General features: G+C 48.0%; 1 protein-coding gene across 3 annotated transcripts in view; it reads right to left on the reverse strand.

The window, feature by feature from the left end:
- The window catches only part of SLC6A5 (solute carrier family 6 member 5), a 95,205-nt gene that overhangs the window by 5,580 nt on the left and 67,885 nt on the right, over positions 1-21,740 (reverse strand). For all 3 annotated transcript variants that reach the window (XM_085011747.1, XM_021083251.2, XM_085011746.1), the window contains 6 exons: positions 19,454-19,578; positions 13,377-13,489; positions 12,522-12,653; positions 11,449-11,548; positions 5,709-5,809; positions 1,397-1,564 (listed from right to left, as the gene is read on the reverse strand). In XM_085011747.1, the coding sequence (XP_084867873.1) occupies positions 1,397-1,564; positions 5,709-5,809; positions 11,449-11,548; positions 12,522-12,653; positions 13,377-13,489; positions 19,454-19,578 (739 nt within the window). The remainder of the gene's footprint in view (positions 1-1,396; positions 1,565-5,708; positions 5,810-11,448; positions 11,549-12,521; positions 12,654-13,376; positions 13,490-19,453; positions 19,579-21,740) is intronic.

Genomic DNA, 21,740 nt, shown 5'->3' on the forward strand with positions numbered 1-21,740 from the left:
CCGCTTCTGTTCCGAGGGAAGGAAACTTCTGGGAATCAGTGGGTGGGAGGTTCAGCTGAGGCTGGAGCAAAGCCATGCCTTGGGGTGAGGCGGCCACATTCATTTACCTTAAGGAGGCAACAGACAGAACTTCCTGAGGATGAAAACTGGAACACAGCTTCAGCAAGAAAACTCCTGCATCTCCCTCCATCCACTCTGTCTCCATCTTCAGTCCAATAAAAACAAAGGCTACCTCCCCATTGCATGGATATTCGTATTACTTATTCACTCACACGCTTTATTCCCATCTTGCTTCTCCCCTCCCGAGCCTGCGCAAGATGCTCCAGGGACCTCTCTTCCGCAATCTAGCGGACCTAGAGCAAAACCTATCCAGCTGTTCTTCACTACCCTCATCAGCAGGTGTTCCTTCACCTTGGTCTAACCCAGTGCCTCTCAAGCTTGGATATGCATCAGAATCACCTGGAGGCAGGGCGGGGCCTGTTAAACTACAGACCCCAGAGTCCCATCTCCCCAAGCCTCTGGTTCAGCCAAGCAGAGCTGGAGCCTGATCGTTTGCCTATGCAACAAGCTCCCAAGTGGTGCTGATGCTGCCGGCCCTGGGTCAGACCCTGAGCAGCACTGGTCTGATCTAAAACAGCAGCCCTCTGGACCTCCAAGACAAGGCAGGGCTGATCTCTTCCTAGCACGTCTGAACATGTGGTTTCTCGTGAATAACAAAAGGCTGGTGGCTTGGCAAGTGGCAAACCCCTTCTCATCCTCTCTGGAGTGAGGGTGGGGATTTTTATTTATTTATTTTTATTTTTTGCATTAGAAATAGGAAATGAGTCCAGCAAGAGACTCAGTGACAAAGACAAGCATCACCTTATACCCGCCATGCCCTTGACCTTTCATGACATTCTCCGGGGATGGTGACATTTTAATCAGCTTGGACCCCTCAGCCATCCCTAACACAGGCATTACAGGAAGGGGTCATGATTTCAAATTTAATGGCACTAGGTGTTTTTTTGGGGGGGGTGCCTTGGACAGAGTGGAACACCAGGAAAGGGGGAATCTGATGTGTGGTTAAAAGCCAAACATTAGGATTTAAATTCTGGATGAGGAGAGGGGGAGGAAGCACCAGGAGAGAGCGCCCTGATCCTTTATCCCCCAGAACCATTCCTGCTCTGAAGAAGAGCATAATAGCAGCTCAGCCTGCAGACTGGCTGAGCCCATCCATTTGAGGAATAACACGTAATAAAAATGGGTTTAATAGAAATGGCAATAGTTGTAACCGCTTCATCACCAAGTCTCCTTATAGAATAAGTTTACCAAATCTTTTGTTTTTTAACACACCCAGCTCTCCAAGTTTTTCCCCTGGGAGGGAATGGCAGCTCCTACTTGGAGCTGATACAATTACCTCAATAAATCTGCCAGGAGCCAGATGCATTTTTATCACAAACATAATTGGGATCCAGATAACAGAACAGGCGAGCATCAGCCACCCGAGTACCATGGACCAGTTAGGGTAGCGGTACGAGCCATAGGTCATGGGCTCCCACTGGTAAAAGCTGAAGCAGAGGATAAACTGGAAAGAAAAGAGAAACACACATGTGTTAGGGTGTTAGAGGGCATGTGGAGTCTTCCCTCCACAGTCACATCTCGGGAGCACGTCTCGGCCAGGGAGCAAATATGCACTACAGCAGTGACAACGCTGGATCCTTAACCTGCTGAGGCATCTGGGAACTCCTGCGGGTGTTTTTAAGGGGTTGTCTCCACTTTCTATAACACATTATCAAGCTTCTGTTATAAGGGGAAAAAATCCATTAGGTTAATGTAACAATTGAATTGAATCTACTTGGCTTTCACCTTGAATGTGGAATGGCCCATCTCCAGGAACTGCCTCAAAAGCCAGCTGAGGGGGTCCCCAAGCAGCAGCCAAGCAGGAAGTCTGGTCCTATAATAAGCTGTGGGACAAAGAGAGGGGAGGCACAGCCCCTCTCAACTGATGCAAGGTGAATGGGCCTCATCACCACCCAGTGAGCTGAGAGTTCGGGGGAGCAGCAGGCTAATCTCAGCTCTACCACTAATTAGCTAAGGGACCTTTATGTCTCAGACTTCTCTGCTATATGACAGATCTCTTTCACACCAGATATACAACACAGGGGTTTTCTGGGAACAACAGTCTGAAATTTACTCAGGTGTCACCCCTCAGTTTTAAGAGAGGCCGTGTTTCCTCGTCTGCCCATCATCTCCATCACTGCACACTTCAGCTGGCAGCAGCGATGGGAACCCTCTGACGCCTTGGTTAGTGGGGCACAAGAGGAATAGGGGAACAGAGATGATGAAAATAAAGAGGCACCGACCAAGACAGGACAAGGGTTCTAACCACTCCAGCCAAGTCTTTGTATTGAAAGAAAATTGAGTTCTTCCCTGTATTCATCCTGCCTGTAGCAGCCTCAGCCTAGAACAGTGTACCGCCCAAGCCCTCCCCTCCTCCTCACCTCTCTCATCCTATCTTAAGCAGTACAAGAGCTGCCTGAAAATAACCGGAGGGAATGGTGTCAGGGAAGATAATACTTGGAAGCATTTGGGGAAACTGTGAAGCTTTATACAAATGTAAGGCATCTATATTTTTGCGGCAAAGCCCAGCCTTCCAGGGCAAGTGATTATTTCAATGCAACCGTAATTCAATATATGGATTCCAAGTACCACGAGCCTGAAGACAACTGTCGAAAAAACTGCTCCTCTAAGAAATGATCTCGTCTAGGGCCCCTTTTAAACATTTGCCCCTAGAGTTATAAGCTTTATTAACCAGTCTATTGGAAGTACGTCCTAATGTAATTATGGTAAGTTGCTCCATTTCATTTACTATATAAATAGCACTACATCTGCTTATGTGTGCGCATAATTCAGTAACGTGATCTGACTATGTATACAATAATTGCGCAGAGAATATTTATAGCTCTATAAATCTGTGAAGGCACCTATAAAAATGATCAATTTTCTTTCAGGGGTTTTGAAGTCATTTAAACCCATCATCTCAGCTCAGCCCAGCATACTACAGATCGCCATGTTACAGAAGGACAAATGGCAGGAAAGAAGTGTTAGGCTTGGTCCTTTGATCCCCACTGCTGGTTACACAAATAGCACATCCCATGTATCTGGGCAAACTTGTTGGTGCCATCACCTTCCTGCCATAAAACCCCACCCTCAGATGAGCCTGGCCACGGGAGAGGGTAATTTAGCCCCTGAGCCGGGCCTGCTTGACTATTGGCTGACAGCAGTTGAAGGTGGCCCTGGGTGGATGGCAATGATGGAATCCATCACTTCTTCTTGTCCCCATCTCCCAAACACAGAAGGGGAACGGGATGAGAAACATTTTCTGGAACCCTCCGCAGGTTTCTAGTGTAAGCACAGCGCACTGGAGGCACTTTCTGAAAAAAACACAGCACGTCCCTCGAATCCCTTTTCCCCAACTTTCTGCCCCTAACGATTAGGAATATTTTAATCCAGAACTGGCCAAACTCCACTTGGAGCTGAAAGCAACCAGGCTTTTAGAAACTTGTTTGGCAATGTATTATCTTTTTTTTCAAATTTTATTTATTTATTCTTTTTAATGATTTTTTTATTATAGCTGGTTTACAGTGTTCTGTCAATTTTCTACTGTGCAGCAAAGTGACCCTGTCCCACATACTTATATACATTATTTTTGCTCACATTATCATGCTCCATCATAAGTGACTAGACATAGTTCCCAGTGCTATACGGCAAGATGGAAATGTATTATCTTGAAGCCTGGATAGGCTTGGATTCAATTCTTACTCTGTCCCCTGCAAGCTTGGTGGCCTTGGGCAAGCACTTTAGCCTCTCCAAACCTCAGGCAACTGTAAAATGGGGGAAGACTCACACACCCAGCAGGGCAGTCAGGAGCTTAAGGAACAATGTTCCTAGAGTGACTGCCTAATAAGAGATCTCCACAAGTAGACATGAGGATTATTATTATGTGATATGTTTCTGAAGAGTATAAGACTCTCTGAAGCTTAAGGAATTCCCATCACGGCTCAGCGGTTAATGAACCCGACTAGCATCCATGAGGACGTGGGTTCGATCCCTTGCCTTGCTCAGAGGGTTAAGGATCTGGCGTTGCCATGAGCTGTGGTGTAGGTTGCAGATGAGGCTCGGATCCTGAACAGCTGTGGCTCTGACGTAGGCTGGCAGCAACAGCTCTGACTGGACCCCTAGCCTGGGAACTTCCACATGCCTCGGGTGCAGCCCTAGATAGACAAAAAAAAAACCCCCCCAAAAAAAAACCGTCTCTGAAGCTTAAAATTTTCCAAGATAGAACAAAAAGATTGGTAGAATCTGGAACAGATTCTAACTTTGATTTCACCCAAGAATAAATGGTGTGTAGTGGTAACAGGGGGACCTAGCCAAGCAGAGATGGGGGAGCAACGGGGGGGGTGCAGTCTTCCGTTTTCCTCCCAGCAGTCAGGTAAATCCCCATTCTTCACATACATTTCAGTCCCAAATTCAAGAGACTGAGAAATCTCTCTTAATCCTTTCCAACTCTCATCCCCCAAAATCTGGTGGGACTTTTCAGACAAATTACAGTCTCTGAAACATGAGCACAAATGAGGGCTTCTGTACAAGGTCTTGTGTCAATGCAGAGGGAGGTAATCGCTAAATGGTTTTTCTGTCTAAACTTCTGTCTTTTCAGAAAGAAGTTGAGGTGTTTTGATTAAAACTCACTCTGTGATTTTTTTTTCAAAAGGAAAATACATGTTTTCTTTACACTTTTACTATCTTGTTTTCCTTTAAAGAAGCTGGTCCAGCGTAGAGTAAAGCGAGTCTTAATCTGGTTCCTAGTGCCACCTGCTGGGAAACGTAGGAACTACATCCAGCTTCCTGCTTTGCCTAGATCACACCCACAAGCCACCGAGGAGGAGGAGCTGGGAAGACAAGGTCTCTGTTAATTTCTGTGCTTGGAGAGTGGATGAAGGCAAAGCCTGCAGCTAGGGCACAATAAAAGAGGACACGGGATACACATATTTACTGACACACGAAGGGCTCTGATCTTTAGGAAGATGAATGTCAGATGATCTCAAAATGTCATCATTACACTTGAGGATGACAAGGTAGTCCTCAAAAGCAATAAAATTGAGCAATAAAAATCTAACTTCTGCTATACATTTTAGTTGTAGAGAGGCTATATTGAGTAGTGTTGAAGAATGAGAACTCTGGAGACGCACTGCCTGGGTTCCACAGACACACTGCCTGTTGATAACTATTAACTGTATCATCCTAAGCAAGTCATATAACCTCTGGGCGTCAATTTCCCCATCTGTAAAATGGAGATGATTATAATGCCAGCTCCACTGAGCTGCTGTGAGGGAGAGATGAGATGCTGCATATAAAGCACTCTGAACAGCGCCTGGACCTTGGTTAGCACATGGGGAATGGGATTGCATGAGGCAGACTGACACAAGGGGAAACGTTCCACAGGGCTGCTCCAAACTGCATGATCAGCACCTGCACCCGATCAGCCAGGCACCTGTAGGCAAGTCACTTCACCTCTTTGAACCTCAAGTTTCCTTAGCTGAAAGACTCACTCTACATAGCTTTGCCCCCTGCTCATCTATACATAGACACATGCTGTGTTCAACATAAAGCATCATACAGGCATGCAGAGTGCTACCCGTGCAAATAGCTACAAAGCATACAGTCCTTACAGTTAAAATGGTTGGAGTTACGAACGCCCAGCAGACTTTCCAGAAAATGTTTGGCTGAAATCCAATCATCATCTCGATATCTTCGCAGAACCTCTGCAAGCCTGCAAAGAGAAAAACAGAGAGCAAGCATGAAGTGTGGTGTCAGGCGGCAGGGGACAGCGCCAGAGCCCCTCACTCAAATGCCACTGGCTGGCATGGCCCCATCCTGGTGTCAGCATGACCCTTATTAGGCAGGGAACAAACAGACCAATGACTCACTGCCAGGAAGATAAATAGATATTAAATACTCTCTGCAGTAAGGTTCCAAGGGAGATGTCATCCCACGGTGACATCTAAAAAGCTCAGTTCCTGCCTAGCCTGTGTCTGGGTTCCACACTGCCCCAGCCTGGCATATGCACCTGTGCAGCTGTTTTCAGAGGGGGGTTCATGGGCTCAGCAACAACTCTGGTTATGCTGTTGATTATGATCAATAAGCACAGTGTATTAGGAAAGTCTCAGGATCTCCAGGGAGACTCACTGTATGTTCTTTCTGTCCCCCCACCCTCCCAGGGATACTCTTCCATAAGTCAATTTAGCTCTGCTCTGTGTAAGATAATAAGGGCAGGTGAGAACCAATGTAAATTCCACGTGGCCATCACCCCCTCTGTTGGAACTCAAAGGATTGCGGTCCTCTTGGTCGCTGATCAATATAACTACATAAGGAGAAAAGCAGAGGAGAGAGTTATTCCTAGGACCCCACACAACTAGCATCCATTCTTTGAAAGGAAAAGCCACAGAGGATGTCTTAGGAGGGATCAGTTTTGTGTCCTGTTTCCTGAGCTTGTAGAAAAGTGGCTTTCTCAGAACTGCAGGATCGCCATGCTGAAGGCACTGAAAGGACTCCAAGTTGAAGCCCCTCCACAATCGGTAGTTCTGACTGGTGGCCCCACAGACCACCATAGGCAAGAACTGCATGCTTTGAGCAGCTGACGTGACCATCTTTGCGTTTGTTTGCCTGTCTCCTTTTGTGTTAGCAAACAACTTCAAGCAACTGGCTTCTGGACACTAGACCCTCTGGGCATAAGTGAGGGGAGAGAACCAAAAAGAGACAAAAATCAAAGATGAGGCCCTCAGAAACATACACGAGATACTGAAAGTGGTCCTTGGTACTTTTTTGTTTGTTTGTTTGTTCTTTTTAGGGCCATACCCGTGGGATATCAAAGTTTCCAGGCTAGCGGTTGAATCAGAGCCTCAGCTGCCAGTCTACACCACAGCCACAGCAACATGGGATCTGAGCCGAGTCTGTGACCTACACCACAGCTCACGGCACCACCAGATTCTTAACCCGCTGAGCAAGGCCAAGGATCAAACCCATATCCTCACGGATACTAGCTGGGTTCGTTTCCATTGAGCCTCTGTGGGCACTCGGGGCCTTGGCTCTGACAAAAAGAAAGATTTCAAAAACTTCTGCCATCAGACTCACAGACATACAGAAGAGGTTTGGGGTTTGGAGTAGGTAGATGCAAACTATCACATTTAGAATGGATAAGCAATGAGGTCCTACAGTACAGCACAGGGAGCTATAACCAGTCTCTTGGGATAGACCATGATGGAAAATAATATAAGAAAGGGAATATATATATATATATATATATATATGTATGACTAAATCACTCTGCTGTACAGCAGAAATTGGCACAACACTATAAATCAACTATAATTAAAACAAAACTGCTGTCATCAGTATCAATCCTATTATCTGATTATTCCTCTCCATTAAACTATCCCCAGGAGATGATGGCATGCAGCTCGACGGGGGAACCTGAGGTGACAGGGTTCAAGGTTAGAGCAAGGAAGACATACAGATGGCCTCCTGTAGTTACAGGGGCATGGCAGTAGAAGGGCTCCAGCCTCTCCAGAAGGGGAACTGGACCAGAGCTGTAGGAAGTGGAGGATGATGGCTTCTGAGCATCATAGCAAGAGGCAGTTAGATGCAAAGGAGCAGTCCTGGAACTGAGAGTGAGATGGCTCAGGTTCCAGAGTCAGCTCGAGCCCTGGAAAGTCATCTCCCTCCCTGGGCCTCCCATGGGGTCCCTGGATGCCTGGCCTCTGCCTCCAGCAGGCTCCAGGTCCTGTGATTGCTCTGTTTTGCCAACTTGGCCCCGCAGATGCAGCCCAGGGGCACCAGCTGGCAGCCACAGGCAAGCCTCCAGCCTTTTGCTCCTTCCTGAGTCAGGGTCTCCAGTTCCTCCATCCTCCAGCTCCAGCTCCCACCCAGCCACAGCCCTCTCCCTTCCAGATTCACGCCCAGGTCCCCGCCTGAGTCCCTTCCTGAGTCAGCGGCTACCTCCCCCTTTGTTCACATGGCTTCCTCTGCCGGTTTCCTGTGCCACTCTATCCTTCCCACTGGTGCACAGCCCTCTTCAAGGCTTAACTCTTCATAAAGGAATTGATCTTAGAGCCTAGAGCATGTACATGGGGGCTTGTCTGCTGCATGACCTTGAACCTGGAGGAGCAAGGGTGCTCCAAAAGGGATCTGAGCAACTGCTTCTCACTTAATTAGCAGAAAAACAGCATGGGGGGGGGGAATGGTGGTGAACTCACAGCTACCGTTCTACACTCTGGTGTCCAGGAATGGGCCCGCCACAAGCTCCATAGAGCCAATCCACCCTGAACTGTAAATCAAGGACCTGCTTCAACCCACCAGTCACTTTCACCTGCACAATTTTGTGTCTTTTGTCTTTAGAAACCACACCCTTGCCTTTGGTCTGGGAGGGTCGGGGGCCGGGGGAGGAGGAGGGGGGGGCACTAGGTGTGTACTTCACCCTGCTCCAAGTCTCAGAATACTATGAAGCACCCTTTACAATTTCTGACGGGGTATACTGCTCAACCTTTTTGGTAGCCACAGGATTCCACGGACTGCACGTAATCATCAGATCCACTTTCCTAGCAGTCTGCTTCCTACGACAATTAAAATTCCACTTTACATCTAGCCACCACTTCGGCTTTGAGGCTGCAGCCTGATATTGACACTTCATAGATGTAAACAGATCAAGACAATTGACCAGGTTTGGTGGAAATGCAGAGTGAAGAGCCAAGCAGATGAGCAGGCAGGAGAGCTTTGTGGTGGCAGTTAAATTCCAAGGTCCTTCCCAAAGCCAAAAAGTCCCTGTGTTGGCACCCAGGAAAACGCAAAGTGCAAATCACTTTTTCAAAGCAATTCTTTTAGGTAAAAATCTGTTAAAGGGATTGCTCAGACACAAAACTCAGGGAGTTCCACTTTTCTAGATACCTCAAACCCAGATATTGGCCTATAAAGAATGTTGCCTTAAGAAATTGAATCTACTATTTCAAAATAAAGATAAAACTTAAAAATTATACCTACTGTCTTTTAAATGTGAAATCTCTAGAATCTAAACTCTAAAGATCATTAGAACCAAGAAAAAAATACCAATCTCTGCAATTCGGAGATTTTTTCAAATTCAGCAGCCAGGATAGGAAGGTATCAAATCAGTCAAGTCCAGTTCAACTTCCTTCAACTGTTTGGGGTCTCATCAGCTCAATAATGAGTGCACTGTCCTCTGAAGAGTAAACTATATATTTGTGCAGGCTTTTCCCTTCACCTCTAACAGTTATGTTAGCATATTTCAAATATTTCTTCTAAGATTCACTTCTTAGAAATCCATGCAGTTCCAAATCGGAGGTTCACACCTACAGCCAACACAGCAGAAGTCAAGCTCAATCTGAGCTCCACATAGAGTCCACTGGTCCTGGAAGCCAACCCAGCACTGGTCCTCTGAGTCCAGGTGATTTCCTGGGTTGACTCCCGGGAAGATTTGCAAAATCTAGGGATTGAAGCACTCAAGAGTTATCTTTTCCTTCAGAACCAAAAAAATCTACCACCAGATTTAGATGAGGACTGGTGGGGGGCAGGAGCTATTTAAGTTCTAAAAACAGAACTGTTCAAAGGTTTCGGTTTTAATGGTGCTTGTAAACCACACCAAACAGCCCTATTTTGTTGGAAAGAACTGTGCAAATGTGCCTTTTGTAGCAAATAGCAGTGAGGCTACAGACAGTGGAGAAGGTCATTGAGATGGCTGTCTGCACGCAGGCTGGCCATGAAGTGCTTTCCTCACTTGGCCAACAGACCATCTGATGACTTCAGCTCACCCATAGACCCATGAGAGCTTGAGTGTCCAAAGGAGGGCCCCAGAGGCTTCTCCTTGGCAAAGCCTTTGGTATCTGGGCAGAACGTTAAGATTCCCTGCAGCAGATTGGCTGGGTTTCTGCTGCTCTCTGCTCAGGTGGGAAGCTCTTTGAAGCCTCACCCTAAATGCAGGTCTTCAAACACAGCATCACTGCAGGCTCTAGGCTGCTTCATCCATCAGCCCAAAGAGCTGGCAGTTTGGCCTATGATCCCAACAAGACAGCTGGCATGCCTGGCCATTTCTCCAACCAGAAACTAAACTACCCCTGCAGTGGGGATGTTATCTCCATGGAGAAAAATTCCCCTTCTGCAATAGCAAACAATGACTCCAGTATCTTCCTGTTTCTGAGAGGCCCAACTTTTGCACAAGAAGTTTTCCTTTTTATGTTTTGGTTCCCCATAATCCTCTATTTTAATGCATTCTTCAGGAAAGCAAGAAGCTGACAAACCCCTGCTGGACAGGAAACTAAAAACTGCATTAAAAGCAAAGTGCTCACACCAAGGATAGGGGGTGGGTGGGTGAGTTTGCTGGGCCCCCGGCTTAAAGGCAGAGCTCTGCAGAGCCCTGGGGCCTGACTCTTCTTCCCTTGGGCTTTTTCATCTTTCACTCACATCATGCATCCAAGTGACATCCGGCCTTTCTTTTTACCCTCTCTTTTTGATTTTGAAGGACAGATGGATCATGCAAGTTGGCATTTTCCACCCTGCTGGTATTTGCTGTGGAGGCCTTTTCTATATAAGGGATGGTGCTAAGACGTGCATGCACAGGAAAGTCAGCAGTGCCTTGTACCCAAGAGGGCCTGCCTGTGCCAACTGGCAGTGCATATGAGGGGTCCAAGAGGTCACCTGGTGAGTCATGTCCCCCACCCCAAGCACAGACACTGCCACATGAAGGGCGAAGATGGCATCTGCTGACTTGGCATTCCTGTTCTTCTTGATAATGACCCCACTGATTGTGAGATGTAGGTTGCTATGGTGATGATAGGAAGGGCTAAACTGTGAGGGAACTGGTAGTTTCTTCCTGGGAAAATCCAGGCTTGAGATCTTCCATCACAGACTCCCAAGGTGCTCATAACCTCTCCTGAGGACCCGTGAGGCCAGTGTTCTCTTTTCTCTCCATAGTACTCAGGGACCAGCCATGATGCTGCCCTTCATTTCAAGCTACCTAAAGACAGTGGCTACCAAAGCTGCAATGTACTTTCACATCTGCAGAGGAGCCTCCCCCCTTCCCCTCCTCCTCCCCCAGTCTGGCCATCATCCACAGGCATTAACTATTCATTCGCCAGACCATACCCAAAGGCATGGCCTGGACCCAGCGGTTTCTGAAACAAAGATTTCCACCTTTCCCCATCAGCCATCTTTTGTTTCTCTATTCAATCCAGATCCCAGTGGTCCTGAGGCAAGCTTGGAAATAAAAGCGCAACTTTCTTATGGTTCCTAAAGATCGGCAATGAAGCCCTTTCCTTGCCTTCTTAAGTATGGAAAACCTGCTTGCCGTGGATGTCCTACCGACACTAAGTCCTACCTCCATGGCAGGCAGGGTGGTTCCCTTACCGTACACATAGGAGATCCCCACGAGCTCAAAAATGGCAATGATGACAAGGGCATAGGAGGCGGCGTACGTGTCCACAAGCTGAAACATGTAAATTCCACCCTGGTAGGAAAGAGAAACAACCAACATCAATGGGCCTGGATCCAGGCTGTCTCCCGCTTCTCACAGCCAATCCTTCCATCCTAAGGAGGGTCAGGTGCAAACAGGAGTCAAGGATTGCCCTTCCCCTCGAGAGCAGTAACCTAACACTGGTCAGGTATGTAAAATAGACACCGAGCCGTGTTAGCAAAGCGGTTCCTTGAGAGACTCCGAGCTCATCAACAGAACAAGCACAGAAAAGTGATCTGACATCTTACGCTCAGAAGGCAAAGGTCAACATTTGGAGATGTATGTGTGAAAGTGGCCAGATGGCTTCATTTTTGCTTTAGCAAGAGATGACCACTGCTACCCACATACCTGCATATGATTGACCTTCATATGATCTTTAGGTGTCGCTGGGCATTCCTCATGCATGCCCCTGCATCTTCACCTCACTCTTTTAGTCTCTCTACAGTAGATGAGGCTTGAAGACCATCTCCTCTCAATCCATCACTTTACAGACGAAGAAACTAAAGCCCAAAGTGGTAACTCGCTCAAGGCCACGGAGTTAGCAAAAAATATTTATACCTATATATATATCATATAAATTATACATATCAAATGAGGTAACACACAACTTACCAGACACTCGGGACGAGAAAGAACCCAAGTGACCATAGATTGTGTATATTATAGGTAATCAAGTGGGAATTTCTCTGGCCAGTAAATTTGCATTTCATGTATTCCATTTTCTTAAAGTAGGACACACCTGCCTTGTTGGCCGAAGAAGGCTATATCTCAATTATGAAGATGTCTGAAGCATCAGCCAAGGTGACATATTTCCCTCTGTGGTCAGAATCCCTAATGAACTGGTGCCATCTGTCTGAGAATGGCAGGGATTTGGCCAGGGTTCTGAGGTCTGGGAGCTGAGGGTAAAAGGATGGAGAGCCCTCTGGGGCCCCCTTCTGCCCCGACCCATGCCCAGCAGGCAGCTGACCTGAGTGATCATTGGAAAGCCCATGATGAAGAAACAAATGCAGCATCCCAGAGTGAAGACCGGCTTGTGTGTGCGCAGGTACTTGGGGAACTCGTCTGAGATGGAGGTCACGATGGTCTCGATGGTGGCGAACTGGAATGGTGCCAGAAAAGGGACATCTGAGATACATGCCCAGCCCCAAAGGCTCCAAAAAGCTCTTTGTGTTTCCCACCAGGAAAGTGGTGTTGGATGAGGTTTGATTTCTAGAGTTGCATTCCCTCGATGGATCTAAAAGACCTTGCAGGGGTCCAACCCACAAGGCCAGGCAGGGAAGCCAAGCAGGGTGTGAACCTTAGAGCTGCGTTTCCAGCCCCCAGAGACTGCACTCCTACCCATCCATCAGGACACCTTAAGCTTCACTTTGGATTCATGAGATGCAAATGCCTCTCCGTTTACATCGCATTTGATCTTCTACTTGAAAAAACCCTCTTTGCACACAACTCCTAAAATCTGAGCACCTGTCAGCATGATTTGTAGTGTAGTCTCAACCCCACAGCAATCTCCCTAAAATTGACTTCATAGTATTCTCCCTTATCCAGCCCCTCAGAACTTGCTCTGGCAAAATGACACCAAAGCAGGAAGTACCCAGGCTGAAAGGTGCATGGAGAATGGAGAGAGAAGAGCTCCTCTGCACCATCATCTAAGTCACCCACAAATGGGAGGTTACACTGGACAGGTATCTCACCAGCCCTGCAGAGCTTGGGAAAACATTCAAGTACTGCTAAGCCTACACCCTGCCTCGGGCTAGTGGCAGGACCTAGGAGAAAGGTCATCAGAAGGAGTCGGAGGCACTGATGGAAAGGGGAAGGGGCTCACCATGGTGTCAAGTCCAAGAGTGAGGAGCATCAGGAAAAAGATGATGGCCCAGAACGGAGAAAGGGGCAGCCTGGTCAAGGCTTCCGGGTACACCACGAATGCAATGCCTGGCCCTAGAAGGAACAAGATAAATGGTTGCTGCAGGCCCAGCTCCCAATCCCCTCTTCCTGGAAGCCCCCAGAGCCCTCTCTCCATGGAAGTCCTGAGTTGTTAGTTATTACATACTGCTCCTGCTTTTTGCTATGTTTTCACTCCTCTCCATCCATTGCCCCACTTAGACCTCAAACTCCTTGAAGGGAAGGACCAGGGGAACTAGATCCACACCTCAAATAACTCATAGGAGGCTCAAAAAATAATGCCAGAGCAGAGATGCAGGGCCAATCAATGCCAGGGCCTGGGCTATATCCCATGCAAATAACACAAAACCCTCCATCATTGTATTGATGAGCTGGGTGGGGTGGGATGTAATTACCCCTTAGAATGGTGGGTGATTTTGCCTACCTAGGCACATAGGGCCATGTCTGGAGACATTTTTGATTCTCATGAGTGGGATGTCGTGGGGAACAAATGCTGCCATCTAGTGTGTAGAGACCAGGGAAGCTGCTAAACATAGCTCAATTCATGGGACAGTCCCCAAGACAAAGAATTATTTGACCCAAATGTTGAGAGTGCTGAGGTTGAGAAACCCTGCTACAAGGGTTAAACATGCCCGGAATGACATCATTTCCCCCTTTTGCTATACTTCTTCCCAGTCACTCCTCCAGGAGAAGCCATTTACATAAAACATGAATCAATCTAACACTTTTAGGATCTTGCCCTATAAAGGCTTGATAAAGATGGGGCTACATCTGTCCACAGGTAATTTGGGGTTGGGGAGAGAGAAGCATAATGTAAGAGTTAAGAGAGTTTGGGCTCTCACAGTTAGACAGATCTGGGTCCAAATTCAGACTCCACCATTTGCCAGCTGTGCAACCCTAGACAAATTATTTAATGTCTATAAACCTCAGTATGGCCCATCTGTAAGATGGGGATAATAACAATAGTTCCTCACAGGGGGACAACTGAGGAAACTCAGGTAAAGCACTGACATCAGTGCCACATACAGCATCAGCACTCACAGAATATTAGCTTTTCTTAGGCATGGACAATGAACTTAGAAATTAGCAACTCTGATTCAGATTTTCCCAAAAATACTGCAAGTGGTCTTGGTGGAAGATGCCTGACTGGCAGTTTTCTCTGCTACCATAAAAGTCCTGCCAGTCATTCCTATCTGCCTCTCGGGCTCACTGGGGAGATTACTCTAACCCAAGATGGCTTAAAGACCTGGCACTTGTGAATTTTCTTGCAAGTAGAAACCCAGATAATAATGGGCAGAGACCAGGGAATGCCAGGGTAATCCACAGCCAGTGCACGTCCAGAAGACAGAAACTGCAGCACCTGGAGTTTTTATAACTCAAGCATAATGACACTTTTTTAAACTGGAATTTATCAGGTTGTTAGTTCCTAATGTTGCTGAGGGCCTTGGGTATTTAAAATATAAAGCCTGGAATGCCTAAGATACCCCTGCTCGATGCATTTATAAGCAGACAGTAGAGCCAGCCTCTGAAGCCTCCCTGTGTGAACCATAAAAGAAAAGTCTGTATTAAACCACAGTTCAAGATATGTCTTGAATGCAGTGCTCTGAGGAAGTGCCCTGAACACTAAGGAAACCAATTCAGTTCAGGCTGTTAAGTGGACAAGAAGATCTTGAAATGGCCAGGGCCAGAGGACCTGGGCTGACTGCTTTAACAGGATTCAGTCATTTGGGCTTTGCTGCTTCTTCAGGGTGAGGAATGATTTCAAAATACTCAACCTGTTTCCATTTCAGATGCCTCCCTAAAATATGCAGGTAAAGGTATCATTTTCAGCAAACTCCATTTATCCAAGATGGCTGGGGAGTGGATTTTTTAAATACATTTTGCAGAGTTCAGATTTCTTTTTCCGAAAGATGGACTGTCTGAGCCATGGCGCAGTTTTCCCCAGATGAGGCCCATGTGACTGACTGGGGCTAAGCCCTGCTTCTTTCCTCTCTCACCGGGAGGCAGGATAGCCCAGTGGCTGGGATGCAGCCTCCTCTCCCACCATGGACCAGAAAACCAGCTCTGCCTCTCACTGCCTGTGGGACCTTAGATAAGACTTAGATAAGACTCTGGACAAACCTCGGTTTCCTTATCTGTATAATGGAGATCATAGTAGTATCTACCTTTACGGAGTTTCCGTGAGCATTAAATGTGCTGATACACAGCAAGGGTTCAGAACGATGCCTGAATGTGGTGAGAATTCAGTCAGCACAGACCATTATTACTCTTCCCATGAGACAGGACCAAATGGCTCTGCACACCAGCAGCTTGGACAGGACCCCCAGAGACCTGCAGTGACTGCCTCCTTGGTCCTAGAGAGCCACTAAAGACACGGGAAGGGGCTCTGGTCAATGGATGCACCACATCCCACTGCACTGGAGGAGTGGCCACTGTGCTGGGAAACTTATTACTTACGGATATGTCTCAGAGGACACAGCACCCAACCCCTGTGCCTTTGGAAGGACTGGCATCTCAGTGACGGTTGGACGGATGGTGAGTCTGTGTTGAGAGTATTCACCTTTTTTTTTGGTCACACCCACAGCATGCAGAAGTTCCCAGGTCAGGGATCAAACCCATGCTATAGTAGCAACAATGCTAGATCCTTAACCCACTGAGCCGCCAGGGAACTCTGAGAATGTTCATCTTGACCATCGGGGTCTCTGAATCATAAGGGGCCAAGGAAGCCAGGGTAGCACTTCCTAGTGGCCTGGTTACCTGAGAGTTACCACCTCAACCCGGGCACTCTAAATGCAATCTGCACCTCTGTGTCCCTGTGGTGTGTCCAAGCCAGTCTTGCTGCTGGTGGATGAGCATCTCGGTAGGGCTCTGGGCTGGGTTAGTGAGTCACTGCTCCCCAGGTAGCCATGAAGATGACTCACAAATGGCTCTAAAAGGCTGACATCCCAGGAGGCTGCTCTTATGAGAAGACCACGCCCCCTTCCCTGTGCCCATCGGAGAAGCAGAGTACAGCTTGGTCTCATCACCGATCCCACCCTCAGCCCCCAAAAGCCCTGAGATGTCCAAGACTTGGGGTAATGACTTTGACAGAAATGCCTTCCTCACAAGGGAGCTGTTAACAAAATAGACTAGTGGTAAAGTCATAAAGAGAATGTACTTTTGACTAGAGACCAAAGCGCAGTCACTAATATTGGGTCAACAAAAATGAACTGCATGTCTATGTGCCAGTGTCTCCGAGCTAGGAGGGTGTGGGGCTGGCCTCTCATACAGGCCTAACCCCAAACCTCTGTCCTGTGTACTGCAGAGCCTCCACTACACAGGGGGATATCACACGAGCCTGCAAATCACATATAAGAAAACATAAAGGGAGTTCCCATTGTGGTTCAGCAAGTTATGAACTCAACTAGTATCCATGAGGATGCAGGTTTGATTCCTGGCCCTGCTCAGTGGGTTAAGGATCTGGTGTTGCTGTGAGCTATGGTGTAGGTGGCAGACATGGCTCAGATCCAGCTGTAGGCCAGCAGCTATAGCTCCGATTCGACCCTTAGCCTGGGAACGTCCTTATGCTGTGGATGCATCCCTAAAAACGAAAGAAAGAAAGAAAGAAAGAAAGAAAGAAAGAAAGAAAGAAAGAAAGAAAGAAAGAAAGAAAGAAAGAAAGAAAGAAAGAAAGGAAGGAAGGAAGGAAGGAAGGAAGGAAGGAAGGAAGGAAGGAAGGAAGGAAGGAAGGAAGGAAGGAAGGAAGGAAGAAAGAAAGAAAGAAAGAAAGAAAGAAAGAAAGAAAGAAAGAAAGAAAGAAAGAAAGAAAGAAAGAAAGAAAGAAAAAGAAAGCAAGCAAGCAAAGGATCTGGGAGAAGACCTCATGGGCCAGGGTCCCTCCCCTGTTGAGACCTACTGTCCCTTTGCCCATGACAATGAGAAACTACTGAGTACAGCTGGCCCTCGGACAACACGAGTTTGATCTGCATGGGTCCACACATAGGTGGGTTTTCTCCAACAGTGAGTATATTACAGTACTACACCATCTGCGGTTGGTTGAATCTGAAGACTCCGAGGAGGATCTCTCTACAAAGGGCTGACTATAAATTATAACGTGGACTTTTGGCTGCAGGGAGGGTGGACGCCCCTAACCCCCTGCCTTGTTCTAGGACCAAGTGCATGAACACAACATGTTAGAATCTATGAGAAGTGTCCTTCTCCCTGTTAAAATCAGAGGAAATGAAAAAAAAATCTGGAAAGAGGACGTTTCCCAGGGCATCACAGACCCTTTGTCTGATGCTTGTGATGTAAAGTACAAACAAAACTTAATTTGGGCTTTAGCAACCTGCGCCCCCGAATCCCTCTCCTGGGGCAGGAAAGTCCTCAGAAGAGGTACCTTATATGGCCCACGCCTTAAGAAGCACTGTCTCTGGTAACTTGGCCACTGGTTCACAAAGGGTGCGGTAATGTCACGAAAATAGCAGAACACCTTGGGATCCGCCAGGAAGTGGGGCAGCTCGGAGGCACAGGCACCCTGAAGGCAAAGCCTTCACTTTCCTCTCTCTCTTTCTCTCTCCCCCTCTCCCCACCCTTATGCTCCCCATGAGTTAAAAATTTTTTCATCTGCTGCAAAGCCCAAATCCCTGTGGGTTCAATACCCTCTCCAGGGAGAGATAATCACCTCCCTGGAACAAGCTGGGTCTTTAACTCTTTGAGGCCCACAGCGCACCATCAGCACCACTGAAGCAGTCATTCATTATCCTCAGGGAACCGGAAGAAGCAAGGCAGTCCACCAAGGAGGTGACATTTCTAGGGCTTAGCTCTCTCTCGGGCCAGCCTCTGAGCCGTTATTGGAGATCTGCAGTGAGCTCCTTGAAGAAAGACCACTTCAGAAAAAAGCCATAGACAGCCTAGGGTGCACAGTCCTGTCCCCACAGCCCCTGGCAGCATCCTGACACAGAGACATCCCCTAAATGCCTGATGAGAGAAGGGCCATAATGACAGATAGCAGCCGCGGTGGAATCCCTCAGCCCACAAAATCTGCTCAACACCCAAAGCCTTTGAAGCATAAGGCTGGGTGGAAATAAAACGTTAAATCAAAGTGGTAAACACTCTACAAAATACTGCTGGAAAAAGGGATTAAATGAGATAAAAAGAAAGCCCTCTGGTCCAAAGGGACCATACAAATGTTAGCCATGAATAGAGGGATCAATTGGCCAGAGGGTAAATATTTATTTTCCATCCCTCCCACCTCACCGTCCAACCTTTCTAGCCACTGGGGAAAAAAAAACTGCAGGTCTGCATTGCTCACTAAGCACAAGGCCTGAGAACCATTAGGAAAGTGCTTCATCAGGAAAAGGCTGCTCAGTGCCTATGGATCCCAGGGCAGAGAACGCCACCCGGCGGCAGGCTGTGCCCACATCTGCTGCAGAAGCGCTGGTCGGCCAGACAATCACCCACGCTGAACAGCTAGAGACCTCACTTAGGCTGGAGCCAAGTCAAGAGAGGACAGGAAAAGGTAGGAGAGGAGCGGGAAGCAGGAAAGGGGCTTTGATAGCCAACCCTCTAACCCCTCACGAGCTTCAGACTCAAGCTGCTCTGGGTCCCTCTACAAACAGGGACCTAGGCTGTCCCACTCTCCAGCCTGTTCCAGAAGGTCAGCTTCCTAGCATGGCATAAATGAGGAGTTCAGGGGAGTTGCCATTGTGGCTCAGTGGGTTAAGAACCTGACATAGTGTCTGTTACCGGGGTCGGTTCCATCCCTAGTCTCACTCAGGGGGTCGGGAATCGAGCGTTGCCATGAGCCGTGGTGTAGGTCGCAGACATGGTTCGGATCCCACATTGCTATGGCCGTGGTGTCGGCCAGCAGTTCCAATTTGAACCCTAGCCTGGAAACATCCATATGCTGTGGGTGTAACTGCAAAATGAATAAATAAATGACTACATAGATAAATAAATAAGGAGTTCAGGAGGTGAGCCTGGAACCCGCCCTGCAAGAGCAGGGTGACAAGCTCACAGTACCTTGGTCTGCCACGTTCTCTATGTTGACCTTGCGTTCATTGGCCATGAAGCCGATGACTGAGAAGATGACGAAGCCAGCAAAGATGCTCGTGGCACTGTTGGTGCAGGTTACAATGAGAGTGTCCCTGGGAGGGAGAGACAAGTTTGCCATTAGGTGAGTTTTGTGAGCAGGAAGTGACACACACATGTGTGCCCAGGCACATGCCCATTTACAAACAGGTATTCACGGGAGGCTGATCTTGCTCCTCTTATTCACAATAAAAGGAACAACCACTGCTGACCACAGGCCCCCTTGGGTGGAGGGCTAAGCATCAAAAGACTCCAAAAGATCTCCCTCCCCCAGCTGCCCTGCTTTGGGGCCGCTGAGACAAAGTGCTGGCTCCACCTGCTGTAGAACCAGGTCTCCCCTTCGGGCAGTGGCTGAGGTAGGTGTCCACCGGAGCAGAAACTGAGGACATGGGGCCTTTTAGAGGAGCCAGGACAGGAACCATGAATGAGAGAAGGCGGTGGGACCACCAAATTCCACCCCCCTCCCCACCCCCCCGCCACCCAGCATGAGAACAGCCTGAGGTTGGTGAGCACAGGCAGAGAAGGGTAAGGAAGACAGACCTGTGATGAGAGAACAGCGCCCTCTGCTGGCGATACAGCTGCAGTTCCCAGCCTGGCCTGACCACCCTAGACCCGCACCAGAGGTCACAGAAAGACAGAGCCCCAGGGCTAAATTCTAGTCCTGACTCACCAATATGTCAGAGGTATGACCTTGACCAAGCCACTTTATTTCCACTCCGATTTGAAAAGGTGACAAGGACCCCATGTTCCTCACAGGTTGTTGTGAGGACTACACGGTGCAGAGCTGGGCACAGAGCACCTGCCTTGCCTGGCCCCTTAATTTACTGATGCAGAAGCTAAAGCCCAGTTGAGGGTAAGGTGCTTGTTAATGGTCTGAATCCAGACTTCCTTCCCTTTGGCCACACCACACAGCATCCTTCCCAAGAAAGCACAGAGCAATGCTTCCCTCTTTGACAGTATTCAGGCTGAATCTCACAGGTTATAAGTTAATAAGCAGCTGTGACCAAAGAAATTCAATCACCTTGGTCTGGCATTTCAGCTGTTTTGGGCTGATCTGTGTGTTCCCCAAATGTATATGTTGAAGTCCCAATCCCCAGTCCCCCAGAATGTGACTGTATTTGAGAGTTCCCTGGAGGCCTAGTAGTTAAGGATCCAGTGTTGTCACTGCCGTGGCTCAGGTCACTGCTGTCAGCACAGGTTTGATCCCTGGCTTGGGAACTCCCACATACCAGAGGCATGGCCAAAAAAAAATGAATGTGACTGTATTTGGAAATAGGGTCTTTAAACAGGTAATTAAGAATAAGTCACAAGCAGTTCCCATTGTGGCTCAGCAGTTAACAGATCCAACTAGTATCCATGAGGACACGGGTTCAATCCCTGGCCTCGCTCAGTGGATTAAGGATCCAGCATTGCCGTGAGCTATGGTGTAGGTTGAAGATGCGGCACTGATCCCATGTTGCTGTGGCTGTGGCATAGGCCGGCAGCTGCAGCTCCAATTGGACCCCTAGCCTGGGAACTTCCATATGCCTCAGGTGCGGCCCCAAAAAGACAAAAAAAAAAAAAAAAAAAAAAAAGAATAAGTCATGACAGTGGGCGCTAATCCAATACAACTTATAAGAAAGGAAGATTAGGATGCACAGCAGAAAGACCAGGCGGAGACACCTGGAGAGGACCAACAGCTACAAGCCAAGCAGAGAGCCTCAGAGGAACCAACCCTGCTGACCCCTTGATCATGGACTTCTAGCCTAACTGTGAGAAAATTAATTTCCATTGTTTGGGTCACTCGCCCTGTGCTATCTGCTATGGCAGCCCCAGCAGACTGATGCAAAGGCTCTCTCCAGCCTGGCCCCCAGACCATTCTCAGGCCCCATTCCTTCTTGCCTCATGAGCGCAAACTGGCACCAATCCCATTCACCTGCCCCCCACCCCGCCCACGTCCCCATCACACCCAGCCCCACTCATGTTCACCTCGAGCTGTTTCTTCCACCTGAAAACATTCCCTCCTCTCCCACTTCTGTTAAAACTCCGGTATAGACGTCACTTCTGTGAGGCCATCCCAGCCATCCTAGGCCACAGCTGCATTACCATCGCTGGCTCTTGGTTCACGAAATATCTCATACATGATTCTTTGGAGGCACAGTGCCTCCAAAGAAACTCAACTCTATCCCATGTGTCAAAATCAGGGTGCCAGGTGGGGTCCAGGCCACCAGAAGCCAGC

Source organism: Sus scrofa, chromosome 2 (assembly GCF_054392235.1).
Source record: "Sus scrofa isolate SSC_HxYL_T2T_F1_AM1 chromosome 2, Sscrofa_HxYL_maternal_Yorkshire_Landrace_v2.0, whole genome shotgun sequence".
NCBI lineage: Eukaryota > Metazoa > Chordata > Mammalia > Artiodactyla > Suidae > Sus > Sus scrofa.